Here is a 21,385-nt window from a genome sequence, read left to right as displayed (position 1 = left end):
TTATAGTTTAAACGTTGCTACGTTGTTTTTTTTTTCAAAGGATCGTCATCATATAGCCTGCAGCTTTTATAACTAGTTTTAGTTAAAAATACCACGCTCGCTTTTACTCCGCTGTCTTATTTCATAAACGTAACGTAAGGTAATGTAATATTTGCATAATATATATTATCTAATATATGTACTTCATTACAGATAACGATGAATGTCACTGAAATAAAATTTATAAAATATTAAATATCTTCCATTATATTATCCTTTTTTTCATAAACTTAGCAAAAAACAAAATTATGTTACTCGTATATTCCATGAGTTGCATGACACAATAATCGTCATCATTATCATTTTAGCCGCAGGAAATCCACAGATGGACATTTCACTCCCCCATGGATTTCCAATAGAACTGGTTGCAAGCGGTTTGCATCCAGCGTTTTCTGACGATCCTTACAATATTTTTTTATTTACTTAAATTTAATGCAAGCTTGGCCTTGTGGGCTTGGCGTAGTACTGGCACCCTCTATTTCCTCCTGTGGGTGCAGTACGAGGCAACCGAGGGCCCAGTTTCCAGAGGATGGACAGCAGCGTCCTCTGCGTACCATAACACCACACTGCAATCACCAATCCGCCTTCCAAGCGATTATGTTATATCCCCCTATAGATGACTATCCAACATCCGGTCATCGTTGTGATCTTTGGGGGAGACCTATCTAGGCATCAGTCGACTGAAAAGAAGAAGAAAAATGCAAACTTTATTTCTTCTCCTTCTTTCTGTAAAACATTTAGATCGTATGACGTTAAGGTTCATTTAATATTATTTTAATTTCCGGTTCAATTGAATCGTCTAAAAATGGAATAATACAAATAAAAATACACAAATTAAATAAGCTCAGTGCTTACATCACAAGGTAATTGTTAATTGGTGATATAATTAGTATTTAAATTTACGTCTTCAAAAATGAGAAGATCTGTGGATGAACGAAAGTAGTGGCAGTGTGCAGGCGACTTAGCGCTATGATCAGCCAGTGCATTTTGGTTCAGCCGGCTCTATTGGAAATCTATAGGGCAGCCTATGTCCAGCAGTAGAAGATATTCTCTTACTGTTAAAAGTATCTTCATCTGAACAAAGGCTTTTTAAAAAGGCTGTTTTAATAGATCGTTATTTAATTATGTAGTAAACAGACCAGACACGTTTCTAAAAATGACAACACACTTTTATAAGCATATTTTTACCGCCCTAAATGACAATTTATAATATTTTTTATTTGAAATTATTAATGATCATGTAGATACTTGTACACACTTACATTTATAATATTTATTCGTTATGTATAGTTATTGGGTTATATTTTACAAATTTAATGTATAAATTAACTATTTGTTATAAATTAATAATTCTGCATTTTTTCTAGGTTCCGTATTATTTCAATAAAGCATACATATGTAATGTTTTTAGCCTGTTGTCTGTTTGTCGACCTAGAGGGATTACTAACAATTAACTTGTATAATATTAAAATGATGCGAATACCATGGATATCACGATTGATGACGCATTGATGAATCCATCCAAGAACAACTCAAGATTAACGCTAAGTTCTCCACATATATGCTACCAACGAGTCCTAAATTATTGTATAGACATCGCCCGTAAATATCCAGATAACTTTGACAAACTACAGGTTGTACGGAAAGTGAACGATATAATACGACATGGTCGATCACTTTCCCCCGGTCTGGTCGAGTCATATCAATAACTGGACTCTCCACTACAACTGCACTGAGGAATGCAGAGAATCCTGTCATCGAGTCCGTCAAGACGTTTGAAGACTGATACGACCTTCAGAAATGTATAAACTAGATATGAGAAGAAGAAATATGATAATGATGTATTAAATTAATGCATTCCTTATTTATGCAACTTTCCCGTTCCGGAACGTGGTCTTTGTTGAAGAGCGTATTGCTGTTTATGCGCCAATTGAGTGCTTACCGCGTCCTGATAATTTCTTAATATTATTAAGGCATGTCGATATAGCGATCCCTTACTTTTGGTTTTAATATGTTTAAATTTTTTAAGGTCTTTGTATCATGAATTTTTTATGTTTATTTACATACATACATTTTCTACTGTAGAGGATATTAGAATAAATATCATAACCAATCTATATATTTTATAGACTTTTTAAGATCAAAATAATCGGTATTTTATGTAAATTCATCTAATTAAACTTGATAAAAGTTTATGAGTGGTTTATTTTACAAGATTATGTCTTTTTTATTTTAAATCTTTTTATTTATAGTTCATACAAATAAGGTCGAAAAACGCGTTTTCATTGTCTTGTTTAGTTTTTATTTTAAAATATTTAATTAATTATTACTGTACACCTTTTACCGTGCCGGTCCTTGGTGTCCACTCCGCATTAATACCCCAGCGGCCATTAGTTCTTAGTGCTATGCGGCCTGCCCACTACTACTTACTTTCGTTCGTCTAAGGATCTCCTCTTTCTTGATGAGATTGATAATTGAATTTTTTTTTGCAATGAAAGCCATTGGTGCAATTAGACTATTTTTTTTACTGTCGAAGTTAACCATCACTTTTAAATTCAAATTAGAAGGGATCGTAGACCGGCGTCCTTCTATCATTAATGAAAACAATCTATTTCCACTGAAAAACAAACGGTTTAAAAAAATTGAATTTTCTCTGCATTTTAGAAAAAGTTATTTGTTTACGTTTCTATGCTATTTAATATTTTATCATTAGCATCTCAAAGATAATGTGTTAAATATTTATGTAGTGTTTTCATTCACCAACCAAGGTATAATAAATGTGTAGATGCCAATGAAAAATATAATAAGGCTGTCATTTAGAGTATCCCAAGATTTTTTTGACCACTTGTACTGCTGCTATGTAGGATTTGCAGATTTCTTGGGAGCGAGGGCTTTTAGCCTAAAACCTCTTTTAAAGCAGCGAAGCTTGTAGCCTCCCTGGGGAATGTCGGCCGAGGCCACTACATACTTCTACTTTATCGGATCGGAAAGCTGCTGAGCTTTTAGATCGCTTCGGCGGACGCTCCATGGAGTGCTTTCACGAGGGTATCTCAGTTTGAGTTTTCACTCGGCGATAACACCCGTTTAGCATTTTGACTCAAAGGCGCCCGAGAGGTCCGTAACGCGACTAGGTCTGTTGCTATTACCTGGCTATTTTTTAGCATTACCACCACTTCGAAAGGTTTTAGCGCTGTAAGAATAAATGGCGAGAAACTCTAGCAACGCTTTAATCTATAAGAATGATCAGGGGTTGGCGACCCCTGTGATACACGAGCCGACCTCGATTCCGACGAGGCCGATTGGTTTTCGATCGGCGGTGAAATGTTTCTACTCTAAGACATGTCAATAAAAGAATGATATTTTAACTTGATTTACTATATGTAAATAAGTTTAATAAATACACAGCATTAGCAGCAAAAAATATTACCATTTCAATCACACACAGAAAATGACCTGAGAAATAAATGTCGCATTAGCCCGTAAAAGTATCGTAACGGCTTAAAATAAACATTTTTTTTGTATAATTCTCAATGTTCTATTTAATAAACTACACTATATTCATTTTATGAAACCATACGACAGTTTGTTTGTTACAAAGCAGCGCATTTAAGGCCTATACACATACAAAAAAAATCCCACATTTTTTTAACAATCACATTGCAGTGACTGAAGCGTATAACAGACTCTTTTACCTTGAGAAATCTTTAGAAAGACCCATTGTTTTGATGTTTATCAAATGATGAAATCTATAACTACAACTTTAATAAGTTTCCTTGAAAAAGTATCAACACAAATACATACAAGATTATAGTAGTTTTTGCCGTCATACAGAACAACCACAAAAATTTACTTTACAATTAAACTTTGATATTAATTTTTTAAGAGCTTAACAAAAAACTGCTGAACTATGTACGTAATTGCCCATTGTTTATGCTTTATCGACAAGCTGCAGATTTAAAAGCGAGCAATGTACGTAGCTTGTGCTCTTTGTTAATCCAGCCCTATGCATTTCAGATAATATTTAAAACATATTTTATACAACAATATATATAGTAATAATGATGAAATAATAAACAATTTGAGTATTTTTTAGGAAATTATTAATATTAAAACTTTGGTAAATATTGAATATTGAAAAGAAAAATTTTATACATATTTTTCCTATTAACAATTTTTTGTATTAAAGGCAACAATATTTAATATTAAAGACAATATAATTTGGGCACACATAAGTTAAAAAAATGTTTGATGTCAGCATAGCAGAATTAGTATTTAAGTTTATAATAACGTTATTTGATAAATTTAATTGTTGCCACCTGGAGTTTATAACAAAAAAAAAAACAATTTTGGTACAGTAATTTTTAATTATTACGTAAAAGGATAGTTACGTAATTAAGTTCAGATTGGTCAACAAAAAACATTTTGGGATTTTGAGAGATGTGATTCTTTATAACAAGCTTTTCGAAGATTGTAAGGAAGTTTTTAAAGTTTATTATATTAAATTCACTTCTAATCAGTCTAATTTCAGTTTATATTTTGTTTTGAGGACGGTCTTCGTCATCGCTGTGTTCTTCCTGCAGCAGTAGTGAGTCTGGTGGGCCCCGAGGAATTGCACGAGAACTGCCGCTGCGTCGCGGACCGCCACGAGTGAACATTCTCGACAGCTGGGCGAATTTCTTGCGCGACACTAAATTTCGAAAATAAATAATATTAGTCGTGGTTTGCCGGAAATATTCATTAAAACCATTATTGTCGATGAGCGGTAAAAATGTAGAGCAAGCAATATGTCATCATCATGTCAGCCAATAGACGCCAACTGCAAGGCATCGGTCTCCCCCAAAGATCGTTACAATGACTGATCTTACACTCCTCGAATCCGGCGACTTCCCGCAGCTGGCTGTATCGTTGTTCCACCTAATGGTGGCCTACTCGCGGCGCGTCTCGATAGAGACGATGCTCGCCACTCGATAATTTTACGGCCCCAACAGCCGTCGGTAGAACGCGCGATGTACCACGCCCACTGTCATTTCAGACTAGCAATTCTTCGAGCTATCTTGGTTCTTCTGCAGAGCTCCGAGCATAGTCTTCTCCTGTTATATCGTATGCCCAGAGTGCGGATTTTTATAAACTAATAACGATAAGTTACAACATTTATCCATTCAAACAAAGCTTTTTCTTTATGTAATGTTTCTGCATCTAATCTTTTTACTTTAATTAAAGATGCGGGTGGTATAATAATATAATTTAACTTCTTTACAAACTATACTGGTACCAAGATGCGTATCTTATTGTATGATCACCAGTAACTGTAGAGTATTTTTTTCAGATTTCATTAAAGCGTGATGAATAGCATTCTCGACCGGGGTGTGTTTACATCGTTGCGTTTGTTTACACACTGTTGGCTCGGCAGACGAAGCATGTGAAACGTATGAGCTTCATTATGTTTGTGCATGTCTCTGAAATTGTTTCCTTACGCAATAAAGTTATACCATTTTACTTAGAAGGAAAAATGACCTCATGTAAGCTTTGTAATTTTTCTTTCTTAATGATTTCGTGAAATAGCTATAGATGCAGACTAATTGGTTTACTTTATAAGATGTTCAGATAACATTGGAATGAATAAACCAACACATATGTTCTAATAATATTAAAAAAAGACAACTTATGAGACGTAATATCATCAATTGATATAATACGGAAACAATTTATGTTACTCGTAACTTAAAAGTACAGGGCGATGGGTTGTGTTAAAGCTTTAGAAAAATGAATATATAGCTTGTTTCTGTCCATAAATGTTTAATAAATGTACACACACCCTACTTAAAACTCAATGGTTTTAGTAATAATAAATAACGTAATCATAATAAAGTATGAAAAAGCGTTGTCAAAATTCGGATTTATACTTATTAAAATTAGTTATTATTTATTATCTTTCTCTACAGACTTGCCTGTTAAAAGTTATTAGCCTTTCGCATTACAAAAAAAAAGGATAAAGTAATGTAACATATTTTAGATCGATCACTTTTTACCTTTGAAATAGATGTAAAAGCTTTTACACCTATCACCAACCATCAATATAGGCATAAATTAATGACACGATTTTAGGGAGGTTTTTATTTAATTTTCTTAAGCTCAGCTAATAAACTTAAATACAGCCAGGTTGTCTTCGTACTTTTAGTAAAATGATTTCATACAACGCATAACTTTATGTTTGTTGAACGAACACACTTGCTGTAGAAATAAAAAAAGGAAAGCAATTTAATGAGCACAAGGTCGTAGGTATTCGGGTTATAGTTTAACAACATTACTTACTTTTTCCCATATTCTTCAGTCTTTCTTTGAATGCCGCTTCGTCATCGTGACTTTTAGTTTTATGTCCTTGTTCACTGTCTAATGCTGCCATAAACTCTTGATTCCATCGCAGTTCGGCCATAAATTCCTCGTTTTGTAAAAAAGCGGCAATCTTGTCGTCATCCATATCTAAACTGAGGTCAACCCTCGCATCCGTTCCCGGCGCTATGCGAAGGAACATCGGTGGAAGTGGTCTAAGCATCCTTGGGATCCATCTTCTTCGTATAGCAAGCGGTAGGGTAAGGTCATTAACATCTCTGTAAATAACACCTATATCAAAATGTACATGTCAATTGCTATAAAAATGTAAAAAAGTAAATAGATGAAATTATGGGGAAATTATTTATAGTAATCTATACACAGACTACTACTAAAGTTGAGAAGAACTGTATGACGTATTATTAAAAAAAAAACAAGTAAATAACGCAATACGCAAGTAATATTCACAAAGAGTTGAGGGCAGTAATTGTAAAAATAATTAAGCATGTCAGCTAAGTAATTATCATATTGTACATAAGTTTTGTGAATCGGTGATATGATAGCACTAAGTTAATGTTTTTTATTATATTTATATTATTATTATTTTATGAAAAATTCAGAAAGAATGTGTTTTTATACGAAGGTAACACTTAATGAGAGCTCGCCTGCCCTTCACAAGGCTTTAGCAGCAGCGAACTCGGGCGATTCTCCTTACGGATGTCCTAGCCTCGTGACGTAATTCTTCTCGCATGTGTATGATAGCGGGTGGAGAGCTGCAGATCCAATGTAATAAGAAGTCGAGGCCCTAAGCCAACGCCTTTAAAACAACGTTAGTATGCGAAGGTGTACCAGTAGTTTTAAAAAAGAGTCAAAGTAGACTGGTTTTAGTCGGAAGGAGAAGGGCATCCCATGTACGATTTTATTATAACAGGAGACAAAGAAACGGTATTATCCCGCGATCTTTCTGAGTTTTTTGTTAATATTTGTTTTTAGGCAAACTTGGTTAGGATTAAATGAAAGCCTGGTGCAGTAACACGATCGAAATATCCTGTGCAACATCACACCCAACACACTCTCGCTTATTACTTCGTGTAAACCATATTTGTATTGTCTCTTCAAGAGACAAAAATAGGTAAATATATATAGACAATTTTGGTGATATGTATTACTATAACTAGAGAATACATAATGTCTTTCAAGAAAATACACTAAAATTAGCATATTGTCCACTCGTATTTACTGATATCTAATTCTTATTTGGACTGGTATACAAGACTGTACGCGGTGCAAACGTTTTAGGCGGCGTTTTTGTTATTTATATTTATAGTAATAATAGACTTGTGGTAAATCACTTTTTCAATAGGTCGACCAAATTGGTGCCTTTAAAGAAAAATCTTATAAATTATTGAATTCATGATAATAATAATAAATATTTTTATACCACTTTGAATACGCAAACGCTGTGCTAAGCAAGGTTTTGTATTTCAAAACCGTAGCTAGCGTGACTTGCTATCCAATTATTCTATCTAGTCTTCGCAGCAAAAAAAAATTAAATTACACATAAAATTGTATGGATTTAAAGTTTAGGCAGTTTTATAAAAAAATATATATTTTAATACAGGTTTGTAGTTCGTTTCTAAAATATTGGAATAAGGCAAAACCTTAAGGTGTCATTAGTAATAAGTTTCTAAAATTATTATTTGGTAGTCGGTGATTAACCACTTTTGTAAGCAAACACGTGAGAAATATTATTTAACATTAAGATTGGTTTTTGTATATAAATTCCTAAGAGGATACAATAAAGAACGATCTTAATGTGTAGGTATAACTTTAAATAAATGCTTACATTGCAACAGGTATAAATTACATATTTGTGCTCCGAGATATAGTTTCCGTAAATAGAATAAGAGCACTTTAGAAGACTTAGAGTATCTTTCTCAGCTGCTTTTGGAACCTCGCCAGGAGAGAGGTAATATATGTATAAATGTTTTATTATTATACGAATGCCTAATGTTTACTATGCTGGTAACATTAAATGAGTATTTCTCCCGCATAAACGATCTTCTTCTTATTCGTCAAATTGTATTTTATTTACACTACATATGTATCATATTTTTTTAAGTAACACGTTAAATTAAAAATTTTAATAACTGGAAAGTGCTTCGTGTAGTGTCTTCGGTTGTTATTTATTTAACGTTAATTATAAAAATTATGATGTACGACAAAAGGTTAACAGCTTAAACAAACTGATTGGTTTAAATGTAAAACCTTTAAAATGGTAAATGTTTTTCTCATTTGCTATAAATTAATGTATGAATGAAAAGCTTTAAAGGGAGCCTTGGTCAGACAAGTTGAAACGATTTAACGACCATTTGCCGCTATTTGTATTACCTTATTATTATTAAGAAATATATTCTAAGTAGGCTTATTGTGTAAAAAAGGCAGCAACAAAGGCTATTTTATTTATTTATTTTCAATGTTTGGTACGTTGTATGCAAAATTCAGTGGTTTCAGAAACAATAAATAATGATATCGCATTTACAAAATTCGGATTACTACACATTCCAATAAAAAAATAATTTTCAGAATAATCACTCTGTACAGGCTGATTTGAAATAAATGTATAAGTTTTGAATCGTTTTTTCTAACAAATGAGTTGAATGAGTCTAAAGTTACAGCTATAACTAATCAGCCAGTATACCTTAAAATTTAAAAATAAATAAATTGTCGAATTCATGTTTTGTTACTAGCACCGATTGCTTTATGGATGGACAGCGGCGATGTAACCTTTTTACAAACATACGAATTGATTGACAATGTAAGAAATTTTTGTCTTTATTTTGTATTTTTCAGTTAGCCGGGCACAACCGAAAAATCGTTAACAATATGCATGAAAGAAAAGTGGACTTTGTTAGTGCTGTAACATTTATTCCATAAAGTAACTGCTACAATGAATTGGTTTCGTTAAATATATCATATAATAATATATATAATAATCAGAGTAAGCAAATTTAGGTACACTGGGAAAGGTTATATAGATTTCAAGTGGAGGATGGTCTAGGAAATTGGACAAGACCTTCCTGTTTTCTGTTAACAATAGCGGTTGCATTGGCGAAAAAAAGCAGATAGGCACCGCTAGTCCACCTCTGCGATAGCGTAACAGTAGGAGGCCGCATAACGGGAATGGGGAAATACCGATCTGTTAAATAAGGGATTAGTATTCCTTATCGAAGGTGCACCCGACCCTCGATCGGTTGCTATTATGGCACTAACATTACTACTACTTCAAAAACATCAATACTACACAGCTCTACTCGGGTAGAGCGGTTTACATTTGCGAACATCAACGCATTGGAATCAAACTGGAAAGCGTCTGTCCAGCTTCTGTTTTATTTTTAAGTTCACAAATCCTTCCGCTCCGTGAATTCAGTTTCGATGGAGCTGTAAAAGCCCCCGGGTTTACAACATCAACTTTAACCAAAATCAAGCCATGCACTTCAGAAGTATAAGTGTGAGAGAACAAGTGGTGGATAATTTTTAGCAATAATCCTGTTCATGATTGGAGCAAAGTGAGTTCTTTTAATGCTAGGATGTATGATTTTTGTTAATTCTGTAAGGACAAATTATAATTAATTTTATTATTAGTATTAATATTAGTAATCCAACTTTTAAAAATCATTATGATGTTATTTATTATTTCGGAAATCAATAATTTTTGGATAGGGTGTGCCACACATTAATTGACAGTGAGCTATACATATTCTTTTTTAAAGCATTTACACCTATAATCAATCACTCTGTATGTGTCCATGGAGCTATTAAATAAATGGCTAAAGTAAATGGCGGCGGCAATTAATGAAATTGGAGATATTTTTCTAATTAAATATTTCTTCAAAGGGAGTAAAAGTTGAAAGTGAGAATGATGACAATATTTGAACTCTTTGGGGAGTGCTGCAGAATTTTGTTAGTAAATTATGGATACCAATTATCAGTTATCGTAAAAGCTAAATTGCAATAATTAAAAACAATAAAGCATTACTGCAGAAATTAAAATCATTTATAGGTTTATAGTAGTTTTAAAAGTTACTTTTAAAAGTTAAAAGTACTAATGAAGTCTTCATAACTTCAAGTGGCATCGAGTGTCTGCATTCTTAGTATGCATAGTTTGTATAATTATATGTCCCGTGTCGTCTTGCTTACCGTCGTAAATATACATTAGTAAGCTAGACGTGACGTCATCGGACTACTTGAACTTAGTCAACACGATCGATGTTTTGTTTGCAGTCCTATTAGTTCGGGTTTCAAGTAATATGACGCCGTTCCATACATCCTTCGGGCCCAATTGACATGAAGTACATTTTCATCGATTAAAAATTTATTTGAAACTGTTAATAATATTAGACAAACTTAATAAAGTTTTTTTTTATATAGAATATAATATATAAGTATAATTTAAACGTTAAGCTTTTTCATATTACGTAAGAAAGTATATTTATATTTATTAAAAAATTACACTAATTAATTTACCAAAAAATACTAATTGTAATCGTCTGTATTATCCTTACCAAAAAATTCTTACAAAAACTTTTAACATCAACATTCACAGTTTTATTTGTGTTTATTATTATTTATCAATGAAGTAGTGTAGTATCCGATTTGTAAGGTTTCAACGTATTAATTTTTAAATCTTATACCACAACTACGGAAATTTCAAGGAGATTTATCAAAAATCGTTATATTTTTACGTTTAAATAATGGTAAATAATTAAATGACTAAAAAAATAACTTACATGTAATTTGCGGGTGCTTGATCCAAAGTATTTTCAAAAACTCGAGTCGCTTGTCGCCGGTCTTTTCGGCGAGGTGAGTTGCAATCAACTCGCTCCATCTCCAGTCGAAGCCGTTCGTTCTGGTTGTCTGTGCTCATTGCCAGCAGCTGGTCAATAGTCGCATCTACTGCTCCTTGGTTAGATCGGAGTACAGCTTCTATAACGTCGTCATCCATATCGGGAAACATGGTCTTGAAATCAGTCATCGCCTGAGTAAATTCAAGTTGCATTGTAGATGCCATCCTTCTGGTGAACTTTGCACTATTCGAGTAAAGCGTCACGATTGCGGCTCCCGTGCCGGCTCAGCTGATTTCTGTCGCAGTGTTACCGCAAAGCCGACAAGCGCCGTATAGGCATAACCCATAGCGGCGCACTTATCGCCGCCAAGTCCGTTGTAAGTATACTGGTGATAATTAACTCTCTAATAACTGAATACGATGAACAGTGGATGACAAAACCATGATGTGCAATTTTCACTTTCTACGTTTTCAGTTACATTGCGCCTGTGCAGGCTGGGGGGCGCGGAGAGGAGTCGATATAAATAGAAAGCGCGCGCAAATCACCGGCGCGAGTCCCTATTCAACCGATAAACACATGATCACATACGCGTCTGCTGCACTCTGGTGATTCAGAACAATGCAGTTAGCGCTGTTCTGAATTGTCAACTATACAAATTATTTCCTTATAATTTTTCATTAATAACTTTTTACTAGAGATCGTACATTTTTAAAAAGTACTTATTATTATATGTTGTAATAAATCAACGAATAAAAGAACTTACCATTTCTTCGAAACTCAAATACTCTTTAAAACTGATTGGAGCGACGTATCCGCTTTGATGAAAGGTTGAACGTACACTAATAACAACTCGGTAACAGACGTGATTTAAACTAAATCTTAGTATTATTAAGAATAATACGATTTGATAAGAAGTACGCATGTAAAACAAATAATGGGTTTAAAATATCTATATTGAAGTTGTATAACAAATCTTTGTTTTGTCTCATGAAATGTTTTAAGTAGGATTTATTTAGTTTTAACGCGCAATTTGCTTTTGTTGAAAGTTACCAAACTTTTTTGACAATGTTTTTCATCTTTAAGTAAATATAATATTATTCATTTTTTTATTTTACTCTCAATATATTTATTAACGATTCAAGCGCATGTTAAATCAACGTGGTCATGGTTTTAGTGGACAGGAATACCAAATAACATTACCCCAGAGGACAGGGTGCCTTAGGCAGAGACAAAGATTGGCCTACCAAAACTAAAGACATTATTTTTGCTTAAAACATCATGTCCAAAACGGAGGTCTTTGATCATTGTGTTACTGGTGATAACATATGTATCTGGTTGTGGTCATTTACGACATACCTTATAAGAAGGTTCAAGATCAACCAGAGAGCAATGGAAAGGACTACACTCGCAGTTTTCCTGTGAGATCGAATCAAAAATTAAGCGAACCCCAGAAGTACAAAGGCCATCGACGTAGTTCGAAAAATTGCACATGTGAAGTGACAGTAGCCTGGGCACATCGCTTGTGCAATCGATGGCCGTTGAGGTCGAAAGGAAAGGTGAGGTCATAAGGAGTAACAACGGCCAGCTGGTATAGGCGTAGGACCTTACTTCGGTTGGTTCTGGGTGGACAAGATACAGTCCAGATGGATGGATCACCATCCATCACACGATCTGGACTGGATGGATGGACCATCCATCAGGATGCACTAGGCCGGTCATCGTTGGGACCTTTTCAAAAGAAGACATATATTCTGTTTTGTTTGAAGAATTACATATGTTTTGTTTAAGAGTTGTAAGCTTTTCAGAATATTGAAAACAATGCTTAATTTTTTTTCTTAACAATCCTTTATTAGGAAAAATCGTCGCGTTGAGGATAAAATAAAATCAAATTGTGTATTATTATTTATTTTTCGATCGAAGTGTCTTAAGTTGGCATTAATAATTTAATACATGGTTCAACTAGTAGTGCTTGACATTATCTATCATACTATTATACTGCTCATTACTAATAATATTAATTGTATGCTCGGTATGAAATAATCCAAACGATATAAAACACCGAAACACTTTTTAATCTAATATAACAATGTAAGTACATAAAAAAAATTTAAATCCTATACGATTTAGGCCACTTAATTTTTCGTCGATTGAAATGGCACCATGATAACGTCAAAAAGTGTAGCAAAATTTCGTTAATATAGCTAAATGACAACGCTTATCATGATTGTTCCCTTAATATGTCTAAAAATAAAAAATTACAGCTAAATTTAGAAATATGGCGAAGCGAAAAATGACTTGAATTCGTAGTTTAAATTTTGATCATACATTTTTTAGTTATATTTATTTTAATGTAATTTAAATAACTTGTTGGATTTGATGTAAGTCGAAAATAAGGCCTAAATATTTTGGTTAGCAAAAAGTATATAGTACTTACGATGTGCAAGCTAAATAATCTTTGATAACAGATATAAATAAATTGATACTGGCTTTCTATTAAAATAAAACAAAATCTCTAAGAAAAGTATTGCAATGAAATTAATATTTTAAACAATTGAAAAAAAAAGTGCTTGTTAGAGAGCTAGTTTATTGAAAATTTCCAGAAAGACCAACATAACAATAATTATTTCTTACTTCTCTGGTATATGAAAGTACTAGGGCCTCATTATGTACTTTACAAAAGTCTATAATCACTTCAAATTTTGGTCATGTTATTTATAGTCATATATTAAAATGACACCAGATTTCAAAAGGAATCGGACGGATATCGCTATAAATCAAGAAAAACGGCAAGAGGGCTATTTTCATTGGAATGTTACCATTAAAAGCAATTGACATGTTAGTTAAGCCTAAACATTTAAAACAGAAATGGCACTGTGGTTATAGTCCGAGCGAATTATAAATAAACAATTTTTATTTAATACATTCAATATAAACTTGAAAATTAACTAAAACAATAATCATTCCTATGAAGAGACTATCTTTTGCTTAATTTTTATAATCACTAAACACAAAATATTAAAAAAAAAACAAAAATTTAAACAAAGATAGACGAAACAAACTTTATCTATGTTAGATAAACAAGGTGTTGCCACTTAAATATTAGAACATAAATTGATTTAGAATGTGTTATTTAATACAAAATTAATAAATTAAGAAAAAGATGTGGAATATGCTCTAGGTTTTTTTTCTATTCTAAAGTTTAGTAAGAGGCATTAGCCGTGTAGTTATAGAGTACGAAGAGATTCAGACGCGCGCCTGGGTGCCCTGTTGAGGCAACATCACCATGGTGTCCGTTGACGCTGCTACTGGAGACCTAGGCTGGGCAGCGGACGGCTCTTCCACCACACTCTCCATCTGTCAATAGAAAATAATGTGATTTTAATCGCATTACTATCTACATAGAACTGTTTACATTGGGATTGTCATTTTACGTTATGACCTCTAGCATACGTCGTGATAAGAATGCCAGAAGCACACAATTTAATAGAAATTAAAATTAGATTTACATTTAATAAGGATAATACAATTTTAAATGTAATTCATTAGTTTTGTGTTTATAACATAATTGTAATGAATGATTGCAAATTTTTTAAACCACATGTCAATTTACTATTTGCAGTGTATTACAATTTGGTTTAAACTTTGAAGAAAAAGTTTAAATTTCTAACATTTATATAAGGAAGTTTTTTGTAAACAGGGATTGTCGTTAAAAAAAAAACAATCTTGGATATCGCTATAACTTGATTTTTGGATAGGATGTACCATACATTGAATGATAGCAAATGTTCTATAAAGAGCTTTTACGACCTAATTCACATCACAAAATACCATCCATGTACCAAGTTGCACATCTTTGAATGATGTTTTATACAAACTGCTAAATATGAAGTTTGCTTGCGCTTATAACTCAGGTGTAATTATCTGTTAATAATATTATAAAAATTAAACAAATTTGTTAAGTGTAAAAGTAGATATATGCAGATTGTATAATGTGAATCAAATTTAAGCAAATTATAAAAGTCATTAGCATAAGTAATTATGAATTACTAAGTAGTTTTTAGCGCAAAATTTTAAAACTCGGCTCTACCAACTAGACTATATTGTATAAGATTGTAGCTAAAGTATGAAGGAGGAGATAAAGAAGAGAGAGATTCTTATGAAAAAATTCAGATGTAAATGTGTAACACTTTTTTCTTTATCCTAAAACCAGATTAAATTAAAAGACCAGTTTTGGCTGACAAACATTTAACGTCCATGGAAACTAATACAAAAAGCATGATTATGAAAAAAATCACATGATTATTAGTCATGTCGTATATGAAATACATTTTTTTGTAAATAATCATTGTCTATTATAGAGAAATAAAGTAAAAGATCTTAGACCCAGCAGTGTTGACGGCGCAAATCGACAGACCTGAATTATAAAACGACCCAAGTTTTACAGATTAGATAGGTAGAATTAGATGAGGCAGCTGTTAACAACTAATCTGGTTAAACAGATGTTCCACAACAAGCGAATAAATTTGCCTTAATATAGGATGTTGAATTTTAACAAGAAAATACTGGATCACACACATGTATTTACCAACATGGCAGAAACTACAAAAGTATGTACAAAACATTAAAGATTATAAGTATGTACTCACAAGTATGCAGCCCCTATCAAAAGCATCCATTTATGAATTTTCGTTTTCATTACATCTGCTAATCCTACATTCAATTCCTATTTATTAATGCGGACCTTGACTTCTGTAACATAGGTCCACAGCTAACACAGAATAAACTATTTAAATTATAGTGTAGATAAAATTGCTTATTAAAAATTTGTAAATTTTGCCTTTCATCTTTGGAATTAGGATCACTTTATGTTATATGAGATGATAATTTTATATTATAAATAAGGATATATAGTTTATTTATTATACAGCTGCAAAACCAGTTAGGCAACGAACCGTGGGCGCTATGGGTTCGACATCGGTCATTAAGGTTGCGGCGCGGTAGGAGGGGGGCGGTGTCTGTTTGACCGCCTCTTCGTAGTCGGGTAGCAAGCTTGAGTAGTCCGGTGCGGGCATAGCGGCGTAGGGCACCGGTCCGGGGGTGGTCACCTCGCTAGAGATCACGAACGGAGTGAGCGGCGGCACTACCACCATTGTTAGGAACTTGTAGCAACGCCACACCATTCGCAAGCAGTACAGCTGATGACAATAAACTGGCTTATAATATAGGCCATTAAAATTTTCCACATCCCATCACCAAATTATTCTGAGATATCTTTCAATAACTTTCATATTTTGCTTACTTTAATATTTAATGGATTATAGCGATTAGATACTTAAACTTCATTTGTTTCAACTACGTAAATTCTTGCCTAGGATTTAATATGAAACTGTGACACAGACCAGTGTTTTTTTTTTTCATTTATAAAACGAATTATTAAATATAATAACGAGAATCAGCTCCTTTAATTTACTCAAAAATTTTGTGTTAAAAAGAATCTTACCTAATATTATATCTTTCCTTGGACATCATTAAACACAAAAACGAATTTCACAATATAATTATATTGAACATCTAATAATTTTACAAACTAATTTAAAAAAAGACATTGCAAACAGTTTTCATATTGAAGTTATAGAACTTTACTGTTAAACGTGTTACAACTGTTATCCATGTTATATTACCTTTATTAAAATAGCTAGCAAGATGGCGCCGAAAACAATGAGAGTCAGAGTCGGAGTTGGCATTTGAAGCAACTGGGCACGCCACGGGACTCTCTTTGTCTCAGCAACCAAGTGGTGAATAGACCGCAAGTGACACAGGTATCCAGTTGCAGTCATGCTAAACAAAGCATTAAAAAAAATTAATTAAGTGAAAATTGACGACATTAAAATGGTATAAGCCTAATAGTCAGAGTGAATTTAAAATGAAAAATTAATCAAATTACAAACGTTAAATCTGTTGAACAATTGAATTGTACTGCATGAATGTATTTGAAATTATCTAGGGTATGACTTATAGGATAATAAATAGCATATATTAAATTGCTATTGGAATACAATTAAAAAGTTATTCATACATTCCATTAATATTACAAATAGTAAAAAGGGTTTTAAGATAAACTTTATAATATCATCAAAGTTATAACAACTTACACAGTAATAGCAAAGTCGAATATCTGGAGGCAAAAGAAGGGAAGCAGATGAGCAGGTTTCCCTCTTGCGGCTCCATAAATCAGCATGAGTGTGATGGCCAACGTACATATTGTAACCAGTGCGCCGACATCCACATCGTCTAACGCACATATATTATTAGTTAACTGATTTCTTGATAGAAATCTTGACAGTGTTTCAGATTGGCAATAACATTTGTTTGTCTATATTTTCCTTGTAATTTATTGTCTGATAGAAAGTAAAACATTAAATTTTATGATTTATTGATAAAAAATTAGATGAATATTAATAGAAGTAGTTCAAGTAGAAATAAAATAAATCAAAAATGCATGGAACAAATGATGTATTATAAATCAAGTAGAACAGTATATGAGTTAAATTCACTTGTATTTTTTAAAGATTCTTAAAAAATACATAATGGCTACTTACGGTAGACAAGACTATGATCGCGAGGCTGGTTGCCATGTTGCGGGTAAGGACTTGGTGGAGGCTCAATGTTTGACAGCGGGGTCGGCATTGCAGCACCCAAGTTCCAGTCTGCTGGAGCGGAATCTCGTTCCAACTCCTCGAGCAGACGAGGATCACGCACAATCGCCGCCAAGAATCCCAAAGCGATTAGGTGCAACATCTTTAATAAAAAATAATTATACAATTAATTTGGGACAAGGTTTTAAAAAACTAAAGTACCAAGATGCTCTTTGTAAGTCATCATCTGTTTCATTGCCTATTTTTATGAGTACTACTCTATGAATTCTATTCTTTAGTGATAGCAATCATATCAAATTAAATTCTGTACAAATTTAAAAATACAGGTCACAAAATGAAAAGCTACAACTTTTTTAGCAGTCTTATCACTTTTGCTATCAGAGTACTGATGGAGACAAAGGTCTAAAAGTCGGAAAATATTTGTGACTTGCTTCATTAATGTTTCATTAACCATTTAAATTAGCATTAGAGTCATCCAGTTACACTCTCAGGTAGAAAAAAGGGATGTTAAGTAAAGAATACTTTGGTAGACATTGAGCATTGATGTGTCAATGATTATATGTAACATAATGGAATGTTTTATTATAGAGGAAAGGTAAAGATTCAACACTAAATTTTACACAAAATAAGCATTACAGTCATTCTTTTGAATTCTCGACTCCTTAATATATGTGATCAAAAACATTTTTATCCCATAATAATTATTTCTAAGTTATCATTTAATATAAATATAAATGTTTTTACTCTTGTCACACATGTATTATATAATGCATACTTAATGCCTTAGAGGCATTCTCAACATTGTTGTTTTTATATGAAAAAATGGTTAGATTTGGCTGATGGACAGTGATACATACATCCTTATAGCACAGTAGTGTATTAAACTAGCTGTTTTCAATTTAATTCATATTTTACAGCATTTGATATAATTTTCAGAGCATTTTTTCGATTATTCCTGTTGAAAAGTGTTTGTGGACTGCAGAGACGAGAACTGATTATGCTGCATTTGTACTGATTAAAATTTCATTGATCTTCTTTTATTATTGGTCTACAGGAAGGTAAAAAGACAATAATCTCTGTACAACAAATTTCCGGAAATGCCTTCACACATCTAAAATCTTAGCAGTGACTTTGTCCTAGATAGCCCTGTTAAGGAAAGAAATATCTCTCGTCTTCCTGAGGATAGGTGAAACAGTAACTTACTTATTTCTTTAGGCTTTACACCTACTATGGGCTACAGCAAATATTGTCAATACAGCAAAAATTGCCCAATTGTCTTGCAGTGAATCTATTTATAATTTTTTAAACACTTTCTTATTCGTTACTCAGACTATGTGAATCAGAAACATTGAGTTTAAATGATTGGTATGTCTCCAAGGAAACTCCATAGTGTAAGAGTGGTGGTAGGCCAACTTCGTACACAACCTATGAAGAAACAGTGAAGGTGGGAAAAGATTGTGAAGTTCTCTACCATATTCCCTGAAAAGAATCCTGTAAAAAAATTATCTTGTCTTGCTACTTGCCGGTGGTGTTCAAGGCTGAGAATTTTTTTTTTATAAATTAATGCATTATTACTTAGTCAAAACTGTTCCAGTGTGAAAAACCATCTGACATTATTCAAGACCCCCTGCTTCTTATCAGCTAATTTAGCCTTAGGCTTAAAGTAGTTTATATAGTTGAGGGTTAGGATAAGAGTCAACTTCAGGAGCTCTAGGTTGTCTATGAAAGGTACAGGAACACTTTGAAAGAGTGTAGATAGAAGGAAAAGACAGGCCTTAATTTTCCTAGCATTTAATTTAATGAGGTTCCCTTCCCCTCAGAGGGACATCAGTCATCTGCTGCACCATGACCTTTCTCAGTGCCTGCATTTAATGAGTGTTGTCTTTGGCTTCGGACTCAGTTATAATTTGATCATAGAGGATAAAAAATACCCACAGAGAGGCTGTGGTCAATAACTATTATTTTGTCAATGCTTCAGATGATCTGCTCACTTGTGAAGTGGGCTTGTCAAGCCCACTAAGAAAGCTATTTGAGACAGCCACCTCTAACCAACTCACATCTCCACAGGGGTCCACTTCAAATTTACATGTAATAACATATGCTTTGGCCAAGTATATCTTACCATATGCCATGTGCCAAGCAGAATTGTACCAGTGCGTACATGAAGACAAAAGCAACAGCGCCATTCACTGCTGCGATCAGATACTATCTTGGGACGCAGCCTCAGCATTGTTCCTTGTTCTATAATGTTAAAAAAAATTTGAATTATATGTACATACACAGATATATATAATGTTAAAATACAATATGAAATACTTGGTCAGCTAAATAGGTTATTTTCCCAAACAAGATAACTGTTGCTTATGGATCATACTAATAAAAGCATGTATAACAATGCATTGGTTAAGCAAAAAAAATGTAAACTTATAAACATTATGGATAATGGAAACTTAGTATTATACTAAAAACAGTTAAGAACAAACTTTATTGTTGAGTGTCTATATGATATTAACAAATTGAACAATAATAATAATGGATATTTAAAATAAAACGAAGTAATTTTTATTAAATACTTGACTTAAAATCGTTAATAAATATAATAATAACAAGACATCAAATATCGAATAAGTTGTGAAAAGGAATTGCCATCTTAAAAGAAGATAAGGCATATGTTTATGTCAATTTATACAACCTTTGCTGTATTAGGTATGTGTATTTCTGATAAAATGTAAATGACAGAAGCTGTATGTCTATACATCAAGAGCATTGTATTTCGCTATTGAATATATTTAAGCTCTTATTGAAGAGAAAATATTTATGGTCGTCTGGTTGAACTAAATATTATAGAAAACTCGGCGTATTGTGCAATCAATTGCTTATAGTATAAACAAAAGTATTAAATAATAATAAGACTACGTCAATACCTGTGTATACAGTCAATTGTTTATTTTTTATAACTTTAGCACATTGAAGATTAATCCAATTCTACCAAATATCACAAAAAAATACTGACATGCAACTAACCAATGAATGAGAAATCACTATGATATACGATGGAGGAATAATCACAGCCTATACGAATTAGAATATTACTGCATTATAATAATTACCACAGACTAATTATAAAAAAGGTATAGATTAAAATAACCGTCCGTAAGCGTGAAGCATATATATTTTTCTATTTAATTTATTTTATTTTTTCAATTTAATAAATTAACTCATATTTCTATAATATGTATAAAAACAACGGTTTACAATACAATATTAATTTTCGAAATTGGAGCTGGTAGTAGCTAAACTCCTCTGCCACTTTCTCAAACACACTTTATGAAGTCATTAAGCGCAAGGGTTTCCAAAAAAGGATCTAGATTGGGCCTGTCAATAAGATTGTGTTATTCGAAGGTGCCCGAAAGAGTCAAAATTCGACTCAATCAGTTGCTAGTTAATTAGATTATCGCAAAAGTTTCTGTAGTAATCTTTATTACTGCTTGGGAAAGAATAAGCGTTGAGAGA

General features: G+C 32.8%; 2 protein-coding genes across 5 annotated transcripts; both read right to left on the bottom strand.

Moving 5' to 3' along the window:
- Positions 1-4,383: 4,383 nt before the first annotated feature.
- LOC137933384 (CUE domain-containing protein 1) lies at positions 4,384-12,047 on the bottom strand. 3 transcript variants are annotated; one of them, XM_068777330.1, is made up of 4 exons: positions 11,980-12,047; positions 11,160-11,355; positions 6,352-6,647; positions 4,384-4,726 (listed from the first exon to the last, which is right to left on the bottom strand). In XM_068777330.1, exons 2-4 carry the CDS (start codon positions 11,294-11,296, stop codon positions 4,569-4,571), a joined length of 591 nt encoding a protein of 196 aa, XP_068633431.1. In that variant the 5' UTR covers positions 11,297-11,355; positions 11,980-12,047; the 3' UTR covers positions 4,384-4,568. The 3 variants fall into 3 exon arrangements, with proteins under 3 accessions (XP_068633431.1, XP_068633430.1, XP_068633429.1); XM_068777329.1 differs by having other exon boundaries at positions 11,160-11,773; positions 11,980-12,017; XM_068777328.1 differs by lacking the exon at positions 11,980-12,047 and having other exon boundaries at positions 11,160-11,808.
- Positions 12,048-13,127: 1,080 nt separating this feature from the next.
- LOC137933231 (lysosomal-associated transmembrane protein 4A) lies at positions 13,128-20,940 on the bottom strand. Of its 2 annotated transcripts, none has more exons than XM_068777092.1 (7): positions 20,797-20,940; positions 19,995-20,113; positions 17,816-18,014; positions 17,369-17,507; positions 16,898-17,054; positions 16,169-16,411; positions 13,128-14,570 (listed from the first exon to the last, which is right to left on the bottom strand). In XM_068777092.1, exons 2-7 carry the CDS (start codon positions 20,100-20,102, stop codon positions 14,460-14,462), a joined length of 957 nt encoding a protein of 318 aa, XP_068633193.1. In that variant the 5' UTR covers positions 20,103-20,113; positions 20,797-20,940; the 3' UTR covers positions 13,128-14,459. The 2 variants fall into 2 exon arrangements, with proteins under 2 accessions (XP_068633193.1, XP_068633194.1); XM_068777093.1 differs by having other exon boundaries at positions 20,897-20,938.
- Positions 20,941-21,385: the final 445 nt, after the last annotated feature.

This window comes from Battus philenor, unplaced genomic scaffold (genome assembly GCF_028537555.1).
Source record: "Battus philenor isolate CCGP_79_NKW_IND1 unplaced genomic scaffold, ilBatPhil1.0.hap1 SCAF_13, whole genome shotgun sequence".
Taxonomy (NCBI): domain Eukaryota; kingdom Metazoa; phylum Arthropoda; class Insecta; order Lepidoptera; family Papilionidae; genus Battus; species Battus philenor.
The sequence above is the reverse complement of the archived record's forward strand: the minus strand, read 5'-3'. Positions and strand labels throughout refer to the sequence as shown.

Bases quoted from the DNA above. Each gene is read 5' to 3' on its own strand.
- LOC137933384 (XM_068777329.1), bottom strand. From the start codon at position 11,440: ATGGCATCTACAATGCAACTTGAATTTACTCAGGCGATGACTGATTTC. The intron at 6,648-11,159 runs GTAAGTTATTTT...TGTTATTTACAG, and splicing joins CAAGCACCCGCAAATTACAT to AGATGTTAATGACCTTACCC. The intron at 4,727-6,351 runs GTAAGTAATGTT...TTCGAAATTTAG, and splicing joins ACTGAAGAATATGGGAAAAA to TGTCGCGCAAGAAATTCGCC.
- LOC137933231 (XM_068777092.1), bottom strand. From the start codon at position 20,102: ATGCTGAGGCTGCGTCCCAAGATAGTATCTGATCGCAGCAGTGAATGG. The intron at 17,055-17,368 runs GTAAGTTGTTAT...TGCTTTGTTTAG, and splicing joins TTCGACTTTGCTATTACTGT to CATGACTGCAACTGGATACC. The intron at 14,571-16,168 runs GTTCGTTGCCTA...TTCTATTGACAG, and splicing joins TCGAACCCATAGCGCCCACG to ATGGAGAGTGTGGTGGAAGA.